The sequence below is a fragment of the Setaria viridis genome, chromosome 5 (genome assembly GCF_005286985.2).
Source record: "Setaria viridis chromosome 5, Setaria_viridis_v4.0, whole genome shotgun sequence".
Classification (NCBI taxonomy): domain Eukaryota; kingdom Viridiplantae; phylum Streptophyta; class Magnoliopsida; order Poales; family Poaceae; genus Setaria; species Setaria viridis.
This window is the reverse complement of record NC_048267.2, coordinates 8,194,845-8,220,560: the sequence shown is the minus strand read 5'-3', so window position 1 is coordinate 8,220,560 and position 25,716 is coordinate 8,194,845. Positions and strand designations below refer to the sequence as shown.

The following is a 25,716-nucleotide window of genomic DNA, read 5'->3' as shown; positions in this document are numbered from 1 at the left end:
ACTTTGACTCAATGCCCGCCGCTAGCTTGGCATCTGTCGAATTTACTCCGGCGGAGCAAGGTCTATATCAAAGGATCATCACACCATTTACCCAGTAGGTCAGCAATCTCTCTCTCCGAGAGGGTTCCTCACGTCCTTGCTGCACCCCACCCACCCACGCCGCACCAAACCCGCAGCACCCATCTATCAACGGAACGACCTCGCCGGCAAGAGAGAGGCCAAGAAAGTGACAGATGGAGGCGGTGGCAATGGCCGGCATTCAGTTCGGCTCCTCGAAGCCCCAGATCGTCACGCAGGTGGAGATGGCGGAGGCCTGGGTGCCGCTCGCCTACCACGACCAGTGCGTGCACCTCCGAGTTCTACCTCCGCTGGAAGTGCGAGCCCGAGCGCCACGCCTACAAGAAGTGCCAGTACGAGCTCATCATGGAGCAGATGCTCCAGATGTAGAAGATCCGCGAGGCGCAGGAGGCCAAGGTCAAGGGCGACACCCTTATTGGCCTCATCCCGGCCACAGCCAAGCTCGCCTGATCCGGCCCCGGTCTGATCCGGTTGATTTAGCACAACACGTCGACCTCAACTTGTTGCATGCAGACACATCGGATCTGCCAAAAAAAAAAGGAACAATTCTCCCTTCCCTTTATTATTTAATCTATTCCATCCAGTAGATCTCCTACGTTGCTTGGTGCTTACTACGGCAGCTAACAATTTTTTTTCTTACGAGCAGAAATACATGTACGTTGCTACAAGTCCTTACTTACTCTCACATTATTATTCGCTTATTCCTAATATGTTGATTTCGCTTCACCATATGTTGATGCGTTATCCCAGTACAGTAGTAGAAGATATTTGTGGGTGGTTTGATGCCATCTGTTTATTACATGGACCCACACATGGAAATAAAAAAAATCACCGCTCAACCTCCGCTCTATCCATTCATTCGATTCCCCCGTACTCATCGTCATCTAGCTAGTCGATGCCACTTCGTCCGTCGGCGCCACCCGCATCGTGCCCTATCTTCGCCATCGTCCAGGCGCTATGCATCTTGCCATCCTCGTCGTCGCCCAGGCAAACGCTCGTCCTTCCCGTGCCTAGCCTCATTCCTGCTTCGAGCGCTAGGCCACCGCGCCTCTGGCCGCCATGAGCAGGAGTGTGTTTTCCTCTTCTTCTCGTTTCCATCCACTTCCCTTCTATAATCCACTCCAAATCGTTCCAATCAAGTGCAAAATCGAGCCCCCAATTGCTAGATGTGGAGGCTTTAGTTCTGGATCTGAAGGGGATGGACATCATTGAGAGGGGGATGTGAGGTCCCGACCTCCACCCCCTGTTTGTGTTGCCTGCCGACTGCCGCTGCGCCCCCCCCACCCCCCGCTGGCGCCATGCCTTCGCTGGCATATGGCTCTACTTGGTTGACTGCAAAGAGGCACTCGGTTCCTTGTTTCCTTCCCCCTCCCTCCTCTCTCCTTCACCTCTTAGGTCCAGGTGGTGGGTAGGGCATCTAGCCCGAGTGAGTAGCTGCCCGCCCTAGCGCGCAGCAAGCAGTAGATCAACATCACTCTACCTAGTCGTTTCGTATGGGTGTGGAGGGCGTGGTCAAAGCCCAAAAGCTAGTGTAAAACCATATAAAAGCGATGGATGGCTGGTGATTGACGACAGACCAGAGGCCAGCTGACCACCATTATCCGCTAAGCAACGAAAGTGAAAACAAGAGGAGAATGGAGGAGAATGTGACGATCATAGCATGGGTGACCAAAAGCTACTGTCATCCATCATCATGAACTCGTTCAGCCTGTCCCAGATGTCCTGCTCCTTTGGCACCAGCCTCGTGCCGTGCTGCTCGGCCGACGCCGCTACCGCAAGAGCCACATCCACCGACGAGGATGCGTTCGCCCCGCAGGTCTCGTGTAGGCTCTCGGGCAGCGGCAGCGGCAGGTGGTCGTGGCGGTAGTATGTCGAGGTCGGCACCCAGGAAGGTGCGGGCGCAGGGGCCGTGTCGTCGGGGAAGTTGATCTTGGTGCAGTGGCCTCGAAACTCAACATCGGTGATGTTGTAGGTGTGTGTGGCATCCTTAGCTGTGTCAAAGGTGTCGAGCCACTTGCGCACGGTGTGGTGCGGGTCGCGGATCTCTGCCGCCCACCTGCCCCACGGCCACCGCTGCACGTCGATGTACTCACTCTCCCCCTCCGCCGCCGCCACACCTTGCCCGGCGATGATGGCACGGCACGCAGACACGGACTACTCCTCTTCGTCATCACTGTCGCTGCTCGACCTGGTCCCTGCCGCAGTGAGGAGCTCGCAGCCGCAGCTGGCACACCCGTCCGCACCGCACGTGGCATAGGCGCACGCTGCGAGAGCTTTAATATTAGGTATAGATTTCCTTAATACGTGAGGGCTTCCTTACGAGGTTCGAAAAGATGTACATGCACCCTTGGTTTGGCAGCACAACCCAGACATGTTGTACTGTGAGCGTAGCGGCCAGCCGGACACGACCCGATGGCTGCATCGACTTGGCAACAGCATACCACAATCGCAACCACAAACCTGCTGCTGACAACTCCAACAACTCGAACTCGACACGAATTAGTTGGGCATGGAGCCCGACTAGTTTGCTTCACCAACAACTGTCCGCCGACCACGCTCAGGGGCTTCTAAGACTAAACGCGAAGATGACACGCGGGTTCTTTGACTCGACCACGAATCAAGCTAAGTATTATTTACAATAAAATATTTTACCGCTTCCATATACCTACATAAGCCTCGGCTCCTCCATGTTGTCGTGACTTTCGCTGACCGCCTCGGCTCTCCTATATCTCCGTGACTTTCGCCGACCACCTTGGTCGCACCCTAACTGCTTATACAGCTTGGTCCGTCCACTACACGGGCGACCGGGGGCTACACCCCATGGGTGCCCAACTCATGCTGGTACTTTTCTGCACAGTTCCGGTTGCTTTGCGACTTGTCCATCCCTGTTAACGGTTGCTAAAGTACTCGGGTAGCACACGCCTCAATCCGTGAAACCTTGACTCATCCTGCGCGTTCCTATATGCGAGCATCGGGTCAGCCCCAGCGCTATAGCCTAAGATAAACCATCCTCTCCGTGAACAGTGGTCAGTAGGGCTAGGTGCTTAAACGTAACAAGATAACTACCTAGGGAAATTACTTGGCCTACAAGAGCAGGATGCGCAAGAGTTTACTTCTACAGCGAATTAAACTTCCGAGTTGTTCAATGATTAAATGATCTACATTATGCTACATAATGATTGTATTGTTCTTTTACAGCTCAAAAACTACTCAGCGTGCCTCCCATCACCCGGCCGACCTCTCTAGCACGGGACAGGAGGCGACTTGGCATGCTTCTGTGGCTCGTCTGGCTCCCAAGCTCGAGGGCTAGGCGCCGCAGACGACTCGACGTGCCTCTCGTCGCCCAAACGACCTCTCTGGCTCAGGGCGGGAGGCGGCTTGGCATGCTTCTGTGGCTCAGCCGGCTCCAAGTCTCGGGGGCTGGGCACCGTAGATGACTCGGCGTGCCTCCTGTCGCCCGGCCGACCTCTCTGGCTCGGGGCGGGAGGTGACTTGCCATGCTTCTGCAACTCGTCCGGCTCCTAGGCTCGGCGGCTGGGCACCATTGATGACTTGGTGTGCCTCCCGTCACCCGACCAATCTCTCTGCCTGAGCCCGGGAAGGGAGGCAACTCGATGTGCTTCCGCCAATCCTCGCACTCATGCCCGGGGGCTGGACGCCTAATTCTGGTCAGAGTGCCTTCGTGGCTCTGCTGGTCCTCATCCTCGGGGGCTTGGCACCTATTTCAAGTCGGCGTGCCTTCATGGCTCCGCCAGTCCTCATCCTCGGGGGCTGGGTGCCTATTTCAGGTTAGCATGCCTCCGCGGCTCCGCTAGTCCTCGTCCTTAGGGGTTATATGCCTATTTTAGGTCGGCATGGCTCCACAGTCCCACCAGTCCTCGTCCTTGAGTCTGGGTGCCTACTTCTGGTTGGCGGGCCTCCGTGGCTGCGTCCATCCTTGTGTTCGGGCACAAGGATCTGCTTCAGGGGACAATTTTTTCCTCTTTTACCATTGTATTGATTATCTTAATTGTTTCAATGCTCCGGGGCTACTCCTACAGAGTGCGTCTTGCGACGCCCTCCGTAACCTTCGCTTCGACCTGCTGGATGCCAGCATCCATCAACTCGGCACTCATCCTCGCTCTACGCGTTGGCTCTTCGTTTGCTCATATTTTCTTTTTTTGAGCTCTCCGTCGCCATGACGCCTTCGTAGCTTCACCCGATTTCATTTCAAGTTTCACTTTGATGACATCAAGTTCCTGTTTGCCTACACAATGCTTGGGGGCTTGAGGGATATGGGTACCCCATGGGCCCCGACCGGCCAGGATACTGGTCGGACCTAACAAGTAGGGCCTGCCCGATCAGGGCGTGCGGGCCGAGGACATGAAGTTACTTGGAGTGCAAGTCAAGGCAACAAGATAGTTCAAATCTGAACAGATATCATGGAACACATATTGTAGTCCAACTCAGATTACTTTCCATGTAACTACCGAGTAGATTAGATTCAAACCGACTTTTAACTCTTGGTCGTCAGCCTATATAAGGCGGCCAAGGGTACCCCCGAGGGTATCGCAACAATTAGATCAATCTCAAGCAATACAAACCAGCATATAGGACATAGGGTATTACTCTCCGAAGGTCCGAACTTGTCTAAAACCTTCGTGTCCCTTCGTGTTCTCGCGATCACCTTCGAGTTCTTGGTTTCACAATCACCCTCACCTACAAATCAACCACTTGGGGAACCCCTTGGTGGACTACCAGGCTTATAAATCCGACACGAGGGTTTTGCCATCCAGGAGCCCGTCCGCCATGGATGCTGAGTTGTGGTGCTTTTGCGCATAGGCCCCTATAAAGCTCTACAAATAGTTAGTTTTTCCTTGTGTCTTGTTTTTTTTCATCCATGTCCCTGATTAGATTGGATCCGTGCAACCAAGTCTAACTTGAGCACTTTAACATATCTAACCCTATGCTTTGACCTAATGGTGAGCTCTATTCCAGTGTCTTGCAAATCTTCCTTGCTAGCCCCAATAACCTTCCGTTCAACCTTGTTTAACCCATAGACTCCTCGTTACAGCTCCGTTTATATCTGTTCTTGTTGAGTTAGGTTCGTGATAACACAAATTACACGTTAGTGCCGATCTTTCCATCATGCATGTTTTTAAAATAAATTTAATATTAATCTAATTAATGCATGTTAAACATGTATTCTTTAATTAAAATGTTTATTCAATTTGTTTTCTAAATAAAAGCTACATAAGTTATATCTCGATTTTTCATAATTATATGTTAATTTGATTTAATATAAATATAAATGTGTTTTCGAATTATATTTGGTTAGTTCAACCTAAATTATAAAGCTATGCGCTTAGATGTTTACATATACTTTATTTTCAAATTAAATTTTTAATTTGCATAAATTGTACTTGAATGTTTATAAATAAAATTTGACTAAGGTCTACATTGTCTTTTCATACATAACTAGAACATGCTAAGGATGTTACTCTAAAATATCTTTACATTATTTTATTAAAATATATGAAGCACATAGGCTTTTCTCTTTCTTTTATAATTCAAATCTCTCGATAACTTTGTCTTTTCAACCATAGTTTCGTTCCCAGCGTTTCTTGCATTCGCGTGACCTTAGATTCAAGCCTTATCCTTTTGTACGCTCTTTTAAAGCTTTCCATTGATTGATGTATTGTTCTTAGTTGTGATTGTTGTTTGCTTGGTATGCTTGTGCCGATGATTGATGCAAGTAGAAGGAACATTGTTCGAGAGCTTTGAGGAACAAGAGCTGAAGATAATCTGAGCAGCTATTCTTTGGAGAAAGGCACGTGTGTCCTTATACTTTTATCCCAAAAACTATATTTAATCACTTTTGCATTACTCTACATTTAATATTGATGGGTCCTATTAAAGTTTACCTAGTTTTTATGATCATTCCTTGTCAACCTAGGTTTTACCTTTTTTTAGGTAGATATGCTTAGTTGCAATACCTTGGATTGTGATGGTTTTAATGAACTCAATGATTAAACTTGTTTTATTTATGATATACCTTTTATTAATACAAGATCATCATGCTTAATTGGAACATGGAGCGACCACTCAGGAAAACAGTACAACCACAAGAACTGCGTGGCTCTAGTCTTAGCTAATTAATTATAGACTCTAGTTTGGGGTAATCTTACCAAAAGGGCAAGAAGGGAGGCGGGCATAGGCTGGCCCTCAGACTGATCTGCTTTATGATAGTTTTGCAGTTTTGAAAGAGATTTATGCTCTGCTTTGACATGAACCTTTAGCGGGTTACACACTTTCGTTGAGAGATTAAGAACAAAAAGATTCTTTAAGTTCCCCCAGCTTGCTGGAAATGAACCCTCCAAGTTGCTATCGTACGCATAGAGAGTTTTCAACTGTGTAAGCTTTCCTTGTGACGAAGGTATGATACCTGACAAGCTAGCGTAGTAAATGCCTAACACGGACATGTCTTCTAGGCGACCAATGCTATCTGCAATCATTCCGGATATGAAAGTATTTGCCAACGTAAGCAGTTCTAGACCAAGCAAATTACCTATGCTGGATGGAATAAATCCCGAAATCCAATTGTATCGTATATAGAGTAATTGGTGTGTTGTCGATAGATTTGCAATTGAGCTAGGAAGTTCGCCGATGAATGAATTATTGTCAAAAGCCAGTTGATGAAGCTGGCTGAAGTTTGCCAGCATGGTGATGAATTCCAATCCGTCCTTATCATTCGATCCTAACTTATTGCCACTTAAGGACAGGTAAATGAACCTTGGCAACCTCCCTAAAGTTGGAGGCAGCTTTACTAAAACTGTTCCATGCAAGTTCAAGACCCGCGAGAGCAGAAAGGTTGGAGAAAGGTCCGCGAGCGCATCGCTACCATATGCAATGGTTTCTTTTATTTGAGCGATCGATGGGCAGTGAATGGGGTTTTGGTGCTTGCTAATCCCTACTTATATCGTGACTAATCTTATATCGTGACTGATCCCGGTGACGGGTACTCCTTTCGTCCCAAAATAAACACACATCTCGCTTCTCGATGAGTCAAATATTTTTAAATTTGACTAAGAATATAGAAAATAGTATCAACATTTGCATCTTCAAATAAATGTATTAGGAAAGTATACCCAATGCTCAATCTAATGATATTTATTATACATTATAAATAGTAGTACATTTTTTTTATAAATTTTAGTTAAACTTAGAAGTTTGACTGCTAAAGAAGCAAGATGTGCGTTTATTTTAGGACAGAGGAGTCCGTGCATAATCTATACGCATCCATACACAACAATCCTCGGTAGATTAGATAAGGCTCTCGGATACACGCAGTGGCTGTCACATTCTTTGTATAAAGCCTTGCACCGGCTGTTTTTCTTTTCATTAAGGGGCGCTTTTTCCACTCTGTTAGTTGCAGAGTTGCTAGTCCGGTGCTCCTTGGTGCGTCAAGAGACCGTAGCTCCGTCCACCATTCAACTGTCTGCACTTCCAAGGCCGGTGGTGCCGACTGCAGGCCAAGTCTCTGTTGCACATTGAACCAGGAAGGCATCTCTGATCGCACGCATCTCAGCGGCAGCATCCCGCATCGCCGTCCGCTCCCTTGGCAGCTGCTTTGAGCAGGACACGCCAAGCCCGACCACTGAAGCCAAGCACCTCTCGCTTCTGCTTCTCACCGTGGCCGGGTCTTCCCCCTTTGCTTCTTCATGAAGCCAGATTGCCGGGTCGGCTACCTCCAAGGCTCTGTCGGGAAGAGCGGCCTCGGCGAACTTATGAAGGTCCAAGGAGCCTTTGAATATGTCGTCAGTAGGGCTCATCCCGGTGAATATCTCAAGCAACAGTATGCCGAGGCTGTAAACATCTCCAAGAGTTGAGACGGCGCGACCCTCGCCGTACTCTGCAGTCAATTCAGATTTCAGACACTATTTGGTCAGTGGATTCATGGCAAGCTACTTACGAACGATTCATGCCGAGATAACTGGACTTGGCAAAATGGAAGTTAAAAACTGAACATAGCAATATCAGTGTTAGTTTCTGTTACCTGGAGCGACATATCCAATGGAACCTCTTAGTCCAGTGAAGCTAACCGAATTCAGCATAGTTTTGCTAGTGTCATCAGGAAGGATTTTTGATATGCCGAAATCTCCAACCCGAGCACTCATATCTTCGGCAAGGAGGATGTTACTTGGTTTGAGATCACAATGGATAATAGGCGGTTGACACTGATTGTGAAGATAATCCAGAGCATCCATGATATCTACCGCAATGTCCAGTCTATGAGCCAAGCTGAGCGTATTGCTCAGACTCTGTATTTTTGATGCTGGATGCAGCCAATCATTTAGGTTACCATTGGGCATGAACTCAAAAACCAGTGCCTTGAATTCTTGGCCTTGGTGATCAATGCTTAAGCAACAGGTGATGATCTTTATGAGACATCGGTGGCGCACCCTTCGCAGTGCCTCACATTCAGCCACAAAACTTCTAGTAGACCCAGATTGCCACACATTGAATACCTTTACAGCTGCGGCAATTCCCTTGTCATGTAAAGTGCACTTATAAACTGCACCATAGCTTCCTTGTCCGAGCAGATTAACCTCCGAAAAATGGTCAGTCCCATTTGCTAATGCTTGATATGAAACCCTTTCATGCTGTTCATCAATTACTGTGGGAATGAGTTGATTTTCCTTTCCTTGACTCAGCCTCTTGTGGATCAAATGGATAAGAAAAACTACTAAACCTAAGAATAGAAGTGCGCAGATTGACGCTACGGAAACCATAAGTGATCTTGACATTCGCCTTCGGTTCTTCCCTGCAGCAGCTGTGGAGCACGGAGCTAAATGAAGTTGAGGGTTTCCGCCACAAAGCTCATCATTTCCATCAATTGACAAGCGAGTTGCATTTGCAAAAGGACCCCCTTTTGGCACTTCGCCTTGCAGATCATTGAAGGACAAATCCAGTTTTGCCAACAATGTCAAATTCTGTAGAACTTTGGGGATGGAACCTGACAAGTTGTTGTGTGCAAGATACAGTTGTTGCAGGTTGCCAATGCTAGCAAGGGCATCAGGAATACTACCAGATAGCTTATTCATTGTTAGGTTCAGTAATTCAAGACCTTTTAAGTTCTTCAGAGATTGAGGTATGCTTCCTTCTAATAAGTTGTTATCGAGCAGCAGTCGTACCAATGATATACAGTTCCCAACACTAGCTGGTATGGTGCCTGACAACTTGTTTCCAGACAGAATCAGTTCGTTAAGATTCACCATGGTACCAACCTCAGTTGGAAGTGGCCCCGATAATGAATTATATGATAAGTCTAAGTACCAGGAAAGTTGAGGAAGTTTTAAAACCTCTATAGGAATTGAACCATTGAGTCGATTTGTTGAGAGATCAAAGGCAAACACATTCTTTAAGTTCCCCAAGTTTGATGGAATTGGCCCCTCTAAGTTTCCATAGTATGCATAAAGCCTATTCAACTGTGTAAGATTTCCTAGTGATGAAGGTATCAGGCCTGACAAGCTAGTGTTGTAAAGGCCTAAATCAACCAAGTTTCTTAGCTGACCAATGCTCTCTGGAATCTGTCCAGATACAAAAGTATTTGCCATATCAAGTAATGTAAGACCAACCAAATTTCCGATGTTTATTGGAATATTCCCAGAAATCGAATTGTTTCCCAAATAAAGACGTTGCAGAGTTGATGACAGGTTTGCGACTGAATTAGGCAGTTGCCCGCTGAAAGAGTTGTTGCGGAGAACAAGAAACTGAAGCTGGGAGCTGTTTGCCAGTGAAGTGATGAATTCCCACCCTTGACTGTCGTTTGCTTCTAGCCTGTTGTCACTCAAGAACAGGTCAGTAAGACTTTGCAACTTCCCCAAAGCAGAAGGCACATATCCAATAAAATCATTTCCTCTAAGGTTTAGTGTTGTGAGAGCAGAGAGGTTGGCGAGCGAAGGTGGGATAGCTCCACTGAATCGGTTGCTATAAAAGTCAAGAGCTTCCATACCGGGGAACCTATCGCCGATATCAGCAGGGATGGTTCCAGACAGCATGTTGTCTCCTACCCCCAACTCTTTCAGTGAGGACAGATTGTACAGGGAGTGTGGAAGCACACCGGAGAGTCTGTTCTCATCGAGTCCAAGGACGTGCAGGCCGCCCATGCTGCCAAGTTCATGTGGGATCGGACCCTCGAGGTGGTTTTCTGACAGATAAAGGTAGTTCAGGGATGACAGGTTACCTAGTGATCCTGGTATGGCACCCGTCAAGCTGTTGTTGTGCAGTGAGAATATCTGAAGACTTGTTAGCTTGTCTCCAAGCTCAACAGGGATACGCCCATGGAACCGGTTACTGCTGAGCCTCAAGAGCCGTAAGCTGACACAGGAACTGAGGTTGGAAGGAAGCGTACCAGAGAACGCATTGTACCTCAGATCAAGCGTCTGCAGACGCGCTAGGCGGCCGATGCTTGCTGGGACCTCCCCCTGGAACCAGTTGGAACTCAGGTTCAGGGTCCGCAGGAAAGTGAGGTTCCCAATGGCCGGGGAGAGGGCTCCGGCGAGCCCATAGGAGGGCAGGCTCAGTGCCACCACCTGGCCGCCGGTGCACGCGACGCCCTCCCAGCCGCATACGCCAGCGGTGCCATTCCAGGATGCAAGCATGCCGGAGCCGCTGCCGGCGAGCTCAGCCTTGAAAGCAAGCAGCGCGCTGGCCTCGTCGCTGGCACCGCCGTGCGCTCCCCAGGAGGCCGCTGCGATCATCACGGCGATGGTGGCAGGAAGCAAGCTCATGACGCGCATTGCCAATGCCATGGTAGAGCTGGGCTGGAGCGTATTGATGAAGAGCTTGCTGCCAGACAGAGCTTGCTTTTCCATGTCTTGCTGAACATGCACATGCATCGCATCTGATTCGTGATCTGGTGAGACGTCGCTGTCTGCTTCTGTTTTTGACTTTGACATCGGCCAGCGGCCTTCCAAGTTGCAAAGTATGGTTTGGGCTTGACCATTGTTGCCAATTTCAGGGAATCTTACTATTACTAATTGAAGGCTTCTTTTGAAGCCTTCAGGTGAAGCCACCTAGGATTCTTAGGTGGACACTCTAGAAAAAGAGAGAAATTCTAAAAATTCTCACAAAAAAGCAAAATATCCGACCATCAATCGATAGATTCAAATCATCATAGGCATTAAATCTATTATGTTTTCTAAAAAATTACCCATCTATGTCATTATGAAAATAGCCTAAAGTAACCCCCTAAATCTATATATAAATTACCCACCTCTGCCATTATATAAAATAAACTAAAGTAATCCCCTAATCTTCATCAAAATTACCCACTTATGCCATTATAAATAATATTTAAAATAACCCCCTAATTTGCAACCAAATTGCCCACCGCTATTACTTAAAAACTTAAACCTGTTAAATTTGCATCTATATTACCCATACATGCCATTATTAAAAATAACATGATAACCCTACGTTTGAATCAAATAATCTTAATCAAAATATACAGCAATATATGATTCTAAATCGTCTATATCTTGCACTATTGGTATATGATATAATAATTAAGGTCTATATACATGATGTGTTACCATTTATAAAGATATAGAGGAAGTGATGAGAATATAGATTTCTATGTTAAAATTGTATCACAAACTTAGGGTTCATTAAACAAATTCAAGCGCATACCTGCGATGTAAAGTGAAAATTTAAAGATTATAAATGTGGATGAAAATATTATAGAGTAATTACTAACTAAAATCTATCACAATTGGATGAAGATAATAAGTATATATCTATTGTGTTTGAATATTTAACAAACGAGAGGTAGCTTATGGTAATATTTTTTAGCAATGTAGTCCCATTTTTTTTCCATTGGAGACTCCGCATTAGTTCCCATGAGACAAGCTAGAAAAAAACTCATAAAAATCCAAAACATCAAACACGAATCCAGTAAACTCTAATAATCATAGCCATTGATCTATTATATTTTCTAAAAAGTTACCCCTCACTATCATTGTGAAAATATTCAAGAATGAGCTCTAAACCTATATCTAAATTACCAAGCTCAGCTATTATAAAAAATAATCTAAAGTAATCCCATAATCTTCATCCAATTTACTAATACATATCATTATAAAGCATAACTTAAAATGTCATTCGAAAATTTTATCTATATTACCCACATAAGTTGTTATTAAAAATAACCTAAATTAAACATCTAAATCTTAATCTAATTATCTTCATGTGCATCATACATAAATGTCAAAAATAAACTAATATATGATTCTAAATTACCTATTTATGTCATTATTAATATAAAAATGCTAAGTTAAAGTATATACACATGATGAGTGTCACCATTTAGACCAATTATACATGTATGTGAGGAATCGATGAAAAATATTGATTTGTATGCTAAACATGATGTATGGAGGATTGGAGGTGGGATACAAAATGAAAAAAGTATGAATAGGGATGAAAAAGTGCATAGAGTAATTATTAATTAAAAATCAATCACAATTGGACAAAGATAGGTACATATCTATATAAGTATTATGTTGACGTATTGAAAAAAATAACAGAGTAGTAGGTAATCAATTTTGATTATTAGCTAGGAGTTTAATTTCTAAATAATTTTTAAATACAATAGCTTCTAAAAACATTAGCCCGTGCGGGAGCACGGGTTGATGGACTAGTTTTTTAAACTAGTGTAGGAACGTGTTCTAGCTATGGAGCATTACCATTTTCTATTACTAGTCTGAGACAAAACTTTGATTCAATTATGTTCACAAATTACCCAATTCTACCAATTGCAGCCTGGCATGCAAAGCTGATTTAGTAAGTAAAGTTTTTTCCTCCTGTTGGATAAGCAAACAGACCTTGGATTCTAAACTCATCAAACATACAGATGCCACCAGTCTAAACCGTGTGATTTATTCATTTATTTTGGTCGATTTGCACCGTTTTTTATAGCTGAACGGTGTGGCATAAATGAAAGCGCAGTTCATATTGCAATTCTCTGTAAGAATTGAGGGATTAAAAGTATTGTCTGCAGGTATCATCCTCATAACCACCTATCATCCTCCCTGGCCTCGGCCTCGGCCTCAGCCCCGGCCACCCACGACGCCTTAGCTCCGACCCGCCGCCCGACCTGTGCCTACCGCCCGCCTCGGCCAAGGGAGAGGGAGGAGCCGGGGGAGAGGGAGTGGGGGCCTGCCGGATCCGGCGGAGGAGAAGGAGAGGGAGGAGAGGGAGAGAGGGAGGAGAGGAGGTAGGGGCCGAAGGGAGGAGGAGAGGAGGCATGTGGGTGTTGGAATTAAAGAGAGGAGGCCTGGGCGGTGGAATTAAGAAGAGGGAGGAGAGAAAGTGGGGCACGCGCATTGTGTGTGTGTGTGTGGAGGGGGGTGGGGGCGTTTTGTCCAAGTTGGAAACACCAATCGGGACTAAAGGCCCCCTTTAATCCCGGTTGATAGTTGCAACCATGACAAAACGTCCCACCAGATTCCCGAGGGCCACTAGCTTTTACAATCGGGACTTAAGGGGTTCTTTAGTCCCGGTTGATATTACCCACCGGGATTAAAGAGCCCCCCGTCGGTGGGCATTGGAGGCTGATTTAACTCTCTTGCTTGAATAAGAAATATTTTAATTTAATGGGTATTTGAGTTGAAGGAGATAATTAGTCAAAAAAAATTTAGTTTTCTATTAAACGTGTGGATGTCCAATAAATGGAATAAAAATTTAGTGATCAAAATAAAAAATATCATTAATTTGAAAAATACAATTGATCTTTTACTGTAGCAACGTACTGGTATTTTGCTGGTACAACTCTAATATCTAGAATAGAGTACGTTGAATCAAAATTCCATCCGAACCTCTCCACCTTATTTTGGAAGTTGTACTTTGTATGGTAACTTTTATATATATATATATATGTATGTACGTACGTACGTACGTATGTATGTATAATTTTTATATAATATACTCAAGTATAACTCTAACTTTAATTAATAAACCAATCACACATGATCGGAACATTAGGATTAAATCATTGGAATTTTTTTTGAGAGAGAAAAATACATAGCATGGCCGCAAGGCCAGGGAGAGGAAATACCTGTTGCTGGCCCTGCAATTTAGCACCAGCAACCTATGGCTTCGTGGTTGAGGCAAAAACAAAACAGGATACCACAGGAGCTGATAGAGATAGGATAGACTCGATGAGCGATGCATGGAGGCTTCCATAGCGGCAAGTTGGCAAACAAGATGGCAAAAGTATGGTTCGGCATCGGCTAGATGTGGTTTGGCGACGACGACTATGCTTTTGCGAGACGATGGCTTCCTACCGACCAGCGCGATACGACCGCTTTGGTCAGAGAAGAACTGAGGCAGCGGGCAACAACCTTGGACAATGGACGAAAGAGGTGCCCATAAATGGCTGCAACAAACTGGCAATACGATCAGGAAAACAAGAAGGTGCAAGGTAGAAGGAAGGGGGAGGACAACAAGAGAAGGCAGAGGCGTTGTGATATGGATAATAGTGATGGCTTGACCTCCATGGCTGAGCAGCATGATGCGTTGAGGAATCTAAGCTGCCCAATACCAATATCTATCATGCACAGCATGCATGAGGGCGATAAAATAATGATAAATTGCATGATCAGCATGGTGTCACCATTTAGGATGAGCCTCCTCAGCATTCACTGGTGGAAAAACTCACCTTTAGTCCCGGTTGGATAGGCTCACATCTCTCTAAAAGCCGTCCGGAATAAATTTTTCGAGACAAAAGAGGGGGTCTTTAGTCCCGGGTCATCCACCCAGAACTAAAGGCCCCTTTAGTCCTGGTTGGTGTTACCAACCACGAACCGGGACTAAAAAATTTGGAAAAAAAAAATAAAAAAAGCGCCACGCTCGCTGGCTGGCCACCTGCGCCACCTGACCGCCGCCGGTCTCCGCCTCCGCCCGCGCCGCCGGCCCAGCTGCCACTCACCCGCGCCCGCCCGCCTCTGCCCGCCGCCGCTGCACACCTCCACCCATCCGCCTCCGCACGTGCCCGCACCGACCTCCGCCTCCGCCTGCACGCTCCTCCGCCTCTGACCGCACCCGTGCCCACCCGCCTCCGCCCACTGCCGGTCGCCTCCGCTCTGCCGGCGCCGCTCCCCCGCGCGCCGCCGGCCCGCGATATATGTCTTAGGAGATGCGATATATTATGTATATAGAAGAACCATCATATGTAGTTGTAGGGCTTGCAAGTTAGAATAAAACATGACCACGGAGAACACAAGGCAAGGTTGAGACTAGATTGGTGGCAATATTAGTATTAATGCAAATCCAGCAAAAATCTTATGAGACCTTAGGATGTACAGATAACTTCAGCTGGTCAGTGGATAAGGTGATGTCAAGGACAAGAGCTTCCTCGATTGGTGGAGAGCAACAACAATGCTGGAGCTGGGGAACAATTATGGTTTTGTGGAATAGAAGAGGCGGAGAGATGTGTACTGCTAGCATAATGAAGACAACAACGTGATCAAGATTTGAGGAATGTGACGATGAAACATGATCAAGCCTAAGTGGTTTGTGGTATTTGTCATCCTCGATTGTGCAGGGAAAACGAGAGGAGGAAAGTAAGGAGGAATATCACCGTCCTAGGACTTAGATTGTTTTTATTTTTCAAAATCATTTGAGCAAGCACGGGAAGTAGTTGACACGATTGTTTGTTTTGTATCTTTCTCTACACAGGCTTTCTACTCAACACAATAATACTAGGAAAAGTTGGCAAAAACTGCAACATAAGATCAGAATCAACTACTCAAGTTGTTCTTATTTTGTTACAAGTGAGCAATTTTAATTAGGCGTGCATATGCACATGTGCAATCGGAGTTCATTTGCAAAAAAAAAACAAATATACACATATGGCTTGATACTCAAGGCACCTAAGTATACTCAGTGATTTCAAGAGGATGAAAAACAAATCAAGAGGGAGAAAGAAATATACTAAGCTGACATAGCATTTAAAAAAATTATACTGCATCAAATCTAGCCGCGCTATTATCGCGGGCCAACTTGCTAGTTTATATTGGAATCGAATGGGGGTTGACTTAAAAGTCTTCTGTCAAGACGATACAAAATAAGAGGCAGCTTTTAGCAGCAAGTGCTCTGCAGTCTCCGGTTACTCTGCTACTGCAACATTTAGCTCTGCTTTTCTCATGGTATGTCGTTGGTCCGTGGTGACCGTGCACCGTTTCTGTAGAAGCACTGATTGAAGAGATCCTGTTTCCCCACGCTAGAGGACGGAGACCTTGACCCGCTCGGCCGCGGACGCCAACCACAGACGGTGATAGAAGTGCATGTCCTGATCAACAATGACATATCTACGCGCCGTCCGCACTCCGCAGCCGACGCCGGCGCGCCCGCCGAGCAACCACGCAGACGTGGAGTGGAGCAAGATGGCCCCTTCCCCACGCTAGAGGACGGAGACCTTGACCAAGTTAGTAGCTCCCCTTTTTGGTATGAATCATGTTCATTCTCCAAGCAAAGTAGTCATTAGCATTCGATCAGTTGACGAATTATGTTGTTTTTGGTTTGCCCACTAGTCTAGGGCTCGTCTGTTACTGCAGAGGCATGTGCTTGTAACTTGTCAGTATAAATCTGACAAAGAATTTAACTCGTAGTTCTTTTTACATAAGATTGGAAGTAATTAATCACTGATTCACAAGATACTTACGTTTTTTAGTTAGGACGTATCTTGAGCTACATAAGAAATAACTAAGGGTCTGTTTGGATCCCTAGAGTTAGAAACTCATTCCATGAATCATATTCTAGCAATTAGATTCCATAAGAAATGGATTCCGTAGAATTTGATTCAATTGAATTTTCTTGTTTGGATGTACTAAGAAAGTTTTTCTTAGAATTAAATTCCAAATGTTATTTGGATGCATTATCTATACTTTATTATTTATTATTAAAGTGAGAACACTTCTGCCCACTTTTTTTGGTTTGGTCCAACTTCTATCAACGAGGGGTGGTCCTGATGTTTAATAATAGGTAAGATTAACGCATTGACACGTAGGTCTAGCTTTCTTTCCCCGTCTCCCTTTCACCCGCCTGTGCCCGGCAAAAGCCTCTCCGCGCCGCCGTTGTGCCGATGTCCGCCTCTCCCCACCCACCACGGCCGGCCGTGCCAGAGCCGCCTCCCCAGCCCTAGCCGCGCCACCCGGCCCCGGCTGCATTGATAGGTGGGTCCAGCTTTCTTTCCCTGTCTCCCCTTTTACCCGTCCGTGCCCGACGTCCGCCTCTCCACGTCGCCGTTGCGCCGCCGTCCGCCTCTCCCTGCCCACCACAGCCAGCCGCGCCCAAGCCGCCTCCCCGACCTCGGCCGGCCGCGCCGCCTGGTGTGCGGGCGATGCGTGCGGCCCGCTCGGTGGCAGCAGCGCTCGGTGCGACGCGGCCCAGCGCCCATGGCTAGGCCGTCGCATCCACGGCCAAGAGGCTCCTCGCCGCAGCCCCGCGACCCTCGGCCGCCCCCGGCACCCCGTGCCCCTAGGCTGCCGCTGGGGCCGGCCGTGCACCGCCTTCTCCAGAGAAAGAGGGGATAGGAGAGATAGAGAGTTTGAGAGAGAGGGAGAGAGAGATGAGATGAAGAGGATAAGGACCAGAAGGACGGTAGAGAGATGAGAAAGGATAAGGATAGAGTGGGTGCGATGTGGGACCCACGTGAAATTTTCCTATTCCTTAGATTAGTACCACCTCGCCATCTGAAGCAGCGCCGCACCAGCTTAAATGTTCATCCTCACAAGCCATCCTCACCGAGCTTGGTTGCATGGGCTTGTAACCCAAGTGGGGGCATTAAGGTGGTGTGGATGTTTGGGTGCGGACTCTAGGCTTGGGTCAATTGTGTGCCCTTGCTGACCCTGCCCATTCCAAGTTGGTAGTGGTCTGTTCGGCCAAAGCGAAAGCTCGGGCTTCACTGGACCTGAAGTGGTAGGAACGGCGTGAGGCTAGATTCACAGAGCAGCGATCACTGCTCGCTTCCAACGGTGGAAGGATAACAGGCCGCTACATCAAGGGCCTGACCTGGACCTCGAGGAGCCGTGGCGAGAGGGAGAGGGTAGGCGCGGGACTAACAGGATTGGGGCGAAGTGGGGCCTTCTTTATGCATAATTGCTGTAGAAACCCACCAATCTCAAGATAGAGAAAGAGATAACAAGTTCGATGGCAAGCGGTCTCCGCACGGTTGGGATATGGACACACTCACGTGGCCCCTTATGTATGAAAAGTCTAATACAACTAAAATAAAAAAGTTACACAACACGATAAAAAATATGGTGTGCTACACGACACGATAAAAAACATGGTGTGCTACACGACACGATAAAAAACATCACGCGCTAAGCAACGTCGTTTCGCCGTAGCAACGCACGGACACCTTGCTAGTTAGTAATATATGAAGTCTCCACCATCCAGCTGAATATCGCTTTCTCTCTCTCATCCTTCTAAGCTGCTTTCTCTCTCATCCGAACTCTCACCTCTCTCTCTTCCAAACTCTCCACCTCCTCATCCGAACTCTCTCATCTCCCTCTCATCCTTCCAACTAGGTGAACACTAATCTCTCTATCATCCAAACTCTCCTCTCTCTCTCATCCTTCCAACTAGCTGAACACTAGTCTCTCTCTCATCCGAACTCTCTCCTCTCTCTCTCATCCTTCCAACCAGCTGAACACTAGTCTCTCTCTCTACAATGCGGATATAGATGACTAAACATGGAATCTTTTTAGATGTTGAATAAACAATTTGATAGAATAATTATATCCCTCTAATTTGAATATTTATCTCCAAAAAGTAGATAAGCTTCTCTCTCATCTCTCTCTACAATGCTAATATACATGTGCTTCTGTGTCATATACACACATACAATGAGATAAGAGAAGATATTTATATAGAAGATTTAACACTAATTCATACATGAATATGATAAATCTTCTTGTGTCACAGTACACACACATTCATACTCTAATCAGGTATCTAAGCCTATTCATACAATGCAACAATTACCTGGGTGAAAACATTTCGCCCATTGATTTTTTTTTCCTCAAATACGAGGACAGCCTGCGCGCTGGTCACTGTAGGAAACTCCATTAAACACATGATCATTTCGGTGTGACCACAACATCCAAGCACCTAAAATGAGCGGTGCATTCAGCCCTGGCTTGTTTCTAGGATGAGTATGGATCTGCACCCACCAATCACAGATAACCTTATCCCGCAATATGCTTCTTTAGGGATGATTGTCTTTAACCCAAGATGAGGCCATTGTGGACACTGACAGGCAAGATTTTTTTTTTCTTCGATCCGCTAACCGGTTAACCTCCTATGTGCCCAGCATCAGCTGTTCAGAATATGGAAGCAAGATCTGTCAGTGAACTATTCATGAATATGGGACAGTCTTGATCAAGGATTCAGTTTTAGATTCTTCCCTGCCATACTTGGAGACTATCTTCTGTGGCAGCCCCATCTTTCTAAATACTGTATCCCTGTCCTTTACACTCATTTTTCCCCACCCCCACCCCTGCGCATCGAATGGATACCCACCAGGTTCTCAATACCCTTTTATAAACATCAAAATGGCAGTAGCAGCATCGTGATTTTATCAATACAATAAGACTTGAAGATAATAGAGTTTGACATCAATTGACCATGACACATTAATAGAATCAAAGGTGGCTCAACGGTTCATATAATGTTCTTTCGACGACATAATATACACATAGATCCACATGTCATATTCACTGCATATGGGTAATAATACCAGCCACGAAACAGTGGCCGGACAGGGCCATTGCTGTCCCTAGTAAGAGGTTGGCCTCCAACCGGCTAGGTGACACCGTGACAGTGTTCTTCCATAAGCCATATCAGAGTTGAGAACTCACCACCTACGCTGAACTGCTTAGCATGCAACTCTCTGCTGCGTCAGTTGGCCGTGTATACGAATCTAAAACTGGCAAAAGAAGGGTTCTGGTCGCGCTATGTTATCCTACTGCAATCATATGCATGGATGTACTGCATGCCGTTGACTAACCATACTATATAGACGGTAAAAGACAAACACGGATGAGGGCGATAAAATAATGATAAATTGCATGATCAGCATGGTGTCACCATTTAGGATGAGCCTGCTCTGCATTCACTGGTGGAAAACTCACCTTTAGTCCCGATTGGATAGGCTCACATCTCTCTAAAAACCGTCCGAGATAAATTTTTTGAGACAAAAGAGGGGGTCTTTAGTCCCGGGTCATCCACCCAGAACTAAAGGCCCCTTTTAGTCCTAGTTGGTGTTACCAACCACTAACCGGGACTAAAAAATTTGGAAAAAAACAAAGAAGTACCACGCTCGCCGGCCGCCCGCCCGCGCCGCCCAACCGCCGCCGGTCTCCGCCTGCGCCCACGCCGCCAGCCCAGCTGCCACTCGCCTGCGCCCGCCCGCCTCTGCCCGCCACCGCTGCACGCCTCCACCCATCGGCCTCCGCACGCGCCCACGCCGGCCTCCGCCTCCGCCCGCGCCCACCCGCCTCTGCCCACGTGCTCCTCCGCCTCCGCCCGCACCCGCACCCACCCACCTCTGCCCACCGCCGGTCGCCTCCGCTCTGCTGGCGCCGCTCCCCCGCGCGCCGCCGGCCCGCGATATATGTCTTAGGAGATGCGATATATTATGTATATAGAAGAACCATCATATGTAGTTGTAGGGCTTGCAAGTTAGAATAAAACATGACCACGGAGAACACAAGGCAAGGTTGAGACTAGATTGGTGGCAATATTAGTATTAATGCAAATCCAGCAAAAATCTTATGAGACCTTAGGATGTACAGATAACTTCAGCTGGTCAGTGGATAAGGTGATGCCAAGGACAAGAGCTTCCTCGATTGGTGGAGAGCAACAACAATGCTGGAGCCGGTGAACAATTATGGTTTTGTGGAATAGAAGAGGCGGAGAGATGTGTACTGCTAGCATAATGAAGACAACAACGTGATCAAGATTTGAGGAATGTGATGATGAAACATGATCCAGCCTAAGTGGTTTGTGGTATTTGTCATCCTCGATTGTGCAAGGAAAACGAGAGGAGGAAAGTAAGGAGGAATATCACCGCCGTAGGACTTAGAGCGCGGTTGTTTTTATTTTTCAAAATCATTTGGGCAAGTATGGGGAGTAGTTGACACGATTGTTTGTTTTGTATCTTTCTCTACACAGGCTTTCTACTCAACACAATAATACTAGGAAAAGTTGGCAAAAACTGCAACATAAGATCAGAATCAACTACTCTTGTTATTTTGTTACAAGTGAGCAATTTTAATTAGGCGTGCATACATCGGAGTTCATTTGCAAAAAAAAAAACAAATATACACATATGGCTTGATACTCAATGTGTAGAGTAAGGCACCTAAGTATACTCAGTGATTTCAAGAGGATGAAAAACAAATCAAGAGGGACAAAGAAATATACTAAGCTAACATAGCATTTAAAAAAGTCATACTGTATCAAATCTAGCCGCGCTATCATCGCGGGCCAACTTGCTAGTTTATATTGGAATCGAATGGAGGTTGACTTAAAGTTTCTGTTAAGACGATACAAAATAAGAGGCAGCTTTTAGCAGCAAGTGCTCTCCAGTCTCCGGTTACTCTGCTACTGCAACATTTAGCTCCGCTTTTCTCATGGTATGTCGTTGGTCCGTGGTGACCGTGCACCGTTTCTGTAGAAGCACTGATTGAAGAGATCCTGTTTCCCCACGCTAGAGGACGGAGACCTTGACCCGCTCGGCCGCGGACGCCAACCACAGACGGTGATAGAAGCGCATGTCCTGATCAACAATGACACATCTACGCGCCGTCCGCACTCCGTAGCCGACGCCGTCGCGCCCACCTAGCAACCACGCAGACGTGGAGTAGAGCAAGATGGCCCCTTCCCCACGCTAGAGGACGGAGACCTTGACCAAGTTAGTAGCTCCCCTTTTTTGTATGAATCATGTTCATTCTCCTAGCAAAATAGTCATTAACATTCGATCAGTTGACGAATCATGTTGTTTTTGGTTTGCCCACTAGTCTAGGGCTCGCATGTTACTGCAGAGGCATGTGCTTGTAACTTGTCAGTATAAATCTGACAAAGAATTTAACTCGTAGTTCTTTTTACATAAGATTGAAAGTAATTAATCACTGATTCACAAGATAACACAAAGTAACTTACGTTTTTTAGTTAGGACATACCTTGCATCTGATTTGAGCTACATAAGAAATAACTAAGGGCCTGTTTGGATCCCTAGAGTTGAAACTCATCCCATGCATCATATTCTAGCTATTAGATTCCATAAGAAATGGATTTAGTAGAATTTAATTCAATTGAATTTTCTTGTTTGGATGTACCGAGAAAGTTTTTTTTAAAATTAAATTCTAAATGTTGTTTGGATCCATTATCTATACTTTATTATTCTTATTATTAAAGTGAGGAACACTTCTGCCCACTTTTTTTGGTTTGGTCCAACTTCTATCAACGAGAGGTAGCCCTGATGTTTAATAATAGGTAAGATTAACGCATTGACAGGTGGGTCTAGCTTTCTTTCCCCGTCTCCCCTTTCACCCGCCCATGCCCGACGTCCGCCTCTCCGTGACGTCGTAGCACTGCTGTTCGCCTCTCCCCGCCCGCCCCAGCCGGTCGCGCCAGAGCCGCGTGCCCGGCGCCCATGGCTAGGCCGTCACATCCACGGCTGGGAGGCTCCTCGCCGCAGCCCTACAACCCTCGGTCGCTATCGGCACCCCGCGCCCCCAGGCCGTCACTAGGGCCGGCCGTGCACCGCCTTCTCCAGAGAAAGAGAGGGTAGGCGAGATAGAGAGTTTGAGAGAGAGATAGGGAGAGAGAGATGAGATGAAGAGGATAAGGACCGGACGGACGATACAGAGATGAGAAAGGATAAGGATAGGGCTGGGTGCGGTGTGGGACCCACGTGAAATTTTCCTATTCCTTAGATTAGTACCACCTCGCCATCTGAAGCAGCGCCGCACCAACTTAAATGTTCATCCTCACGAGTCATCCTCACCGAGCTTGGTTGCGCGGGCTTGTAACCCAAGTGGAGGCATTAAGGTGGTGTGGATGTTTGGGTGCGGAGGGCTTGGGTCTATTGTGTGCCCTTGCTGGCCCTGCCCATTCCAAGTTGGTAGTGGCCTGTTTGGCCCAAGTGAAAGCTCAGGCTTCACTAGACCTGAAGTGGTAGGAACGGCGTGAGGCTGGGTTCACAGAGCAGCGATCACTGCCCGCTTCCAATGGTGGAAGGATAACAAGCCGCTACATCACGGGCCCGACCTGGACCCCGAGGAGCCGACAGCGAGGATCGGAGAGGGAGAGGGTAGGCGCGGGACTAACCGGGCGGCGGGAACGCGGCGAAGTGGGGCCTTCTTTGTGCAGAATTTCTGTAGAAGCATACCAATCTCAAGATAGAGAAAGCGATAACAAGTTGGATGGCAAGCGGTCTCCGCATGGTTAGGATATGGTCACACTCACGTGGCCCCTTATAAATGAAAAGTCTAATACTACTAAAATAAGAAAGTTACACAACACGATAAAAAATATGGTGCACTACACGATATAGTAAAAAACATCGCGTGCTAAGCAACGCCGTTTCGCCGTAGCAACGCACGGACACCTTGCTAGTTAGTAATATATGAAGTCTCCACCATCCAACTGAATACCGCTTTCTCTCACTCATCCTTCTAAGCTGCTTTCTCTCTCATCCGAGCTCTCACCTCTCTCTCTTCCGAACTCTCACCCCTCTCTCTCTTCCGAACTCTCCACCTCCTCATCTGAACTCTCTCATCTCCCTCTCATCCTTCCAACCAGGTGAACACTAATCTCTCTATCATCCAAACTCTCCTGTCTCTCTCATCCTTCCAACCAGCTGAACACTAGTCTCTCTCTCATCCGAACTCTCTCCTCTCTCTCTCATCCTTCCAACTAGCTGAACACTAGTCTTTCTCTTTACAATACCGATATAGATGACTAAACATGGAATCTTTTTAGATGTTGAATAAACAGTTTGATAGAATAATTATATCCCACTCATACACCAGTAATTTGAATATTTATCTCCAAAAAGCAGCTTCTCTCTCTCATCTCTCTCTACAATGCCGATATACATGTGCTTCGGTGTCATATATTCACATACAATGAGATATGCATGGGTGTACTGCATGCCGTTGACTAACCATACTATATAGATGGTAAAAGACAAACACGGAAGCAGCTCAAGGTTTCAATCGAGATCAGCGGATGCCCATTCCAGACCATGTATATAACCGGCCAGAACCCGGAGATGGTTGGTGCTACGAGTACAAAACTGCAGGCTGGCAAGACATGTCCTAAGCTTTCTGGGTCTAGACATAGCTATTCTGCCTGGGCCATCCTTCATTTGGGCTTCTGAGCGGCTGAAGCTACCTGCTGCTGCATATGTTGGCAACAAGCCAACAACTAGACAGTAGAAACAGCCATGCATAACAAATGAATAAACAAACATCTGTCATATTTCACATAACCTTCATAATACGAGGGTGTAATACAGTACTTGCAATATAATTGATCCATATCAGACATAAAAAACATACCCTGGCATTGAAAGTCTGAGCAAAACTTTCTGGGATACATAATGCCAACACACTTTGCTGATGATTTATTGTGATCTGGACACTGGTAGAAGAGATTCTTTTGACACATAATACGTGCCCAGCAATCCTCTGTTCAGGTTATAGAAGTAAGATCTGACAGCAAACTATTTATGAACATGGAATAGTCTAGATCGTGGATCCAGTTTTAGATTCTTCCCTGTCATATTTGCAGACTGATCTTCTGTGACAGCCCCATCTTTCTTCATATGTATAGCTTTCACCAGTATCTTGGTCCTTGGTTCAGGGATCAACCCTCTTGACTTCATTGTTGAGCCTCATCAAGCTTTCCTTGGGAATGAAGACCATGAACCATAATAGTAAATGATCGTTGATCTGGGCCTGATCCACTCCTCTCCATCTCATCCCATATTTGGTGCACCCCTTCTCATATTTCCAATCGACATAAAGGTTCAATATTAAGTTATATGTATCAGAATCCAATTTGCAACCGGTTTGCTCCATCCTCTGCATCAAAGCAATGACATCGTTCTGAACTTGTTGCAAGCACAAGCACCCTGTCTGAACTCTGAAGCTCAGCTACTGCCTGGAAGTAGCCGACAGGCGACAGCAAGTGCACCGCCCGTCGACGGAATGTGGTGGACCACGCCGCTGGCGAGTTCACGTCGGACAACATCCGCTCCGCCACCACACTGTCCTTCCACCGCGCCGCATCCGGCCATGGCGAGGCCGTCTTCTTCCAGGTCAGCATCATGTCTGTCTCCTTCAGTTAGTTCGGACTTCAGGGTTCCTTGTCAGATAAAACACCGACCGCGTCTTAGGGCTCCGACAGGCGGAAGGAAGAAGAGGTACCCCAAGGGACAGCCGGCGTCTGGCGGCGCTCCGGCGAGCCGCGGCGGAGGATGGGATCGCGGTCCGGAATTTCTAAAGATACCCCATCATATTTTCAATTAACCCCTCATTTGGATCACGATTAATGATCGCGAACCAAATATTTACGGAA

At 46.5% G+C, this 25,716-nt stretch overlaps 1 protein-coding gene and 1 pseudogene across 1 annotated transcript; one reads left to right on the top strand and one right to left on the bottom strand.

The window, feature by feature from the left end:
- Window positions 1-233: 233 nt before the first annotated feature.
- LOC117854573 (NADH dehydrogenase [ubiquinone] 1 beta subcomplex subunit 7-like) lies at window positions 234-528 on the top strand (annotated as a pseudogene).
- Window positions 529-7,209: 6,681 nt separating this feature from the next.
- Window positions 7,210-10,958, bottom strand: LOC117854572 (uncharacterized). The gene is made up of 2 exons (XM_034736800.2): window positions 8,114-10,958; window positions 7,210-7,969 (listed from the first exon to the last, which is right to left on the bottom strand). The coding sequence occupies exons 1-2, from the start codon at window positions 10,956-10,958 to the stop codon at window positions 7,548-7,550; spliced, it is 3,267 nt and encodes a 1,088-aa protein (XP_034592691.2). The 3' UTR covers window positions 7,210-7,547.
- Between the last annotated feature and the right edge of the window lie 14,758 nt (window positions 10,959-25,716).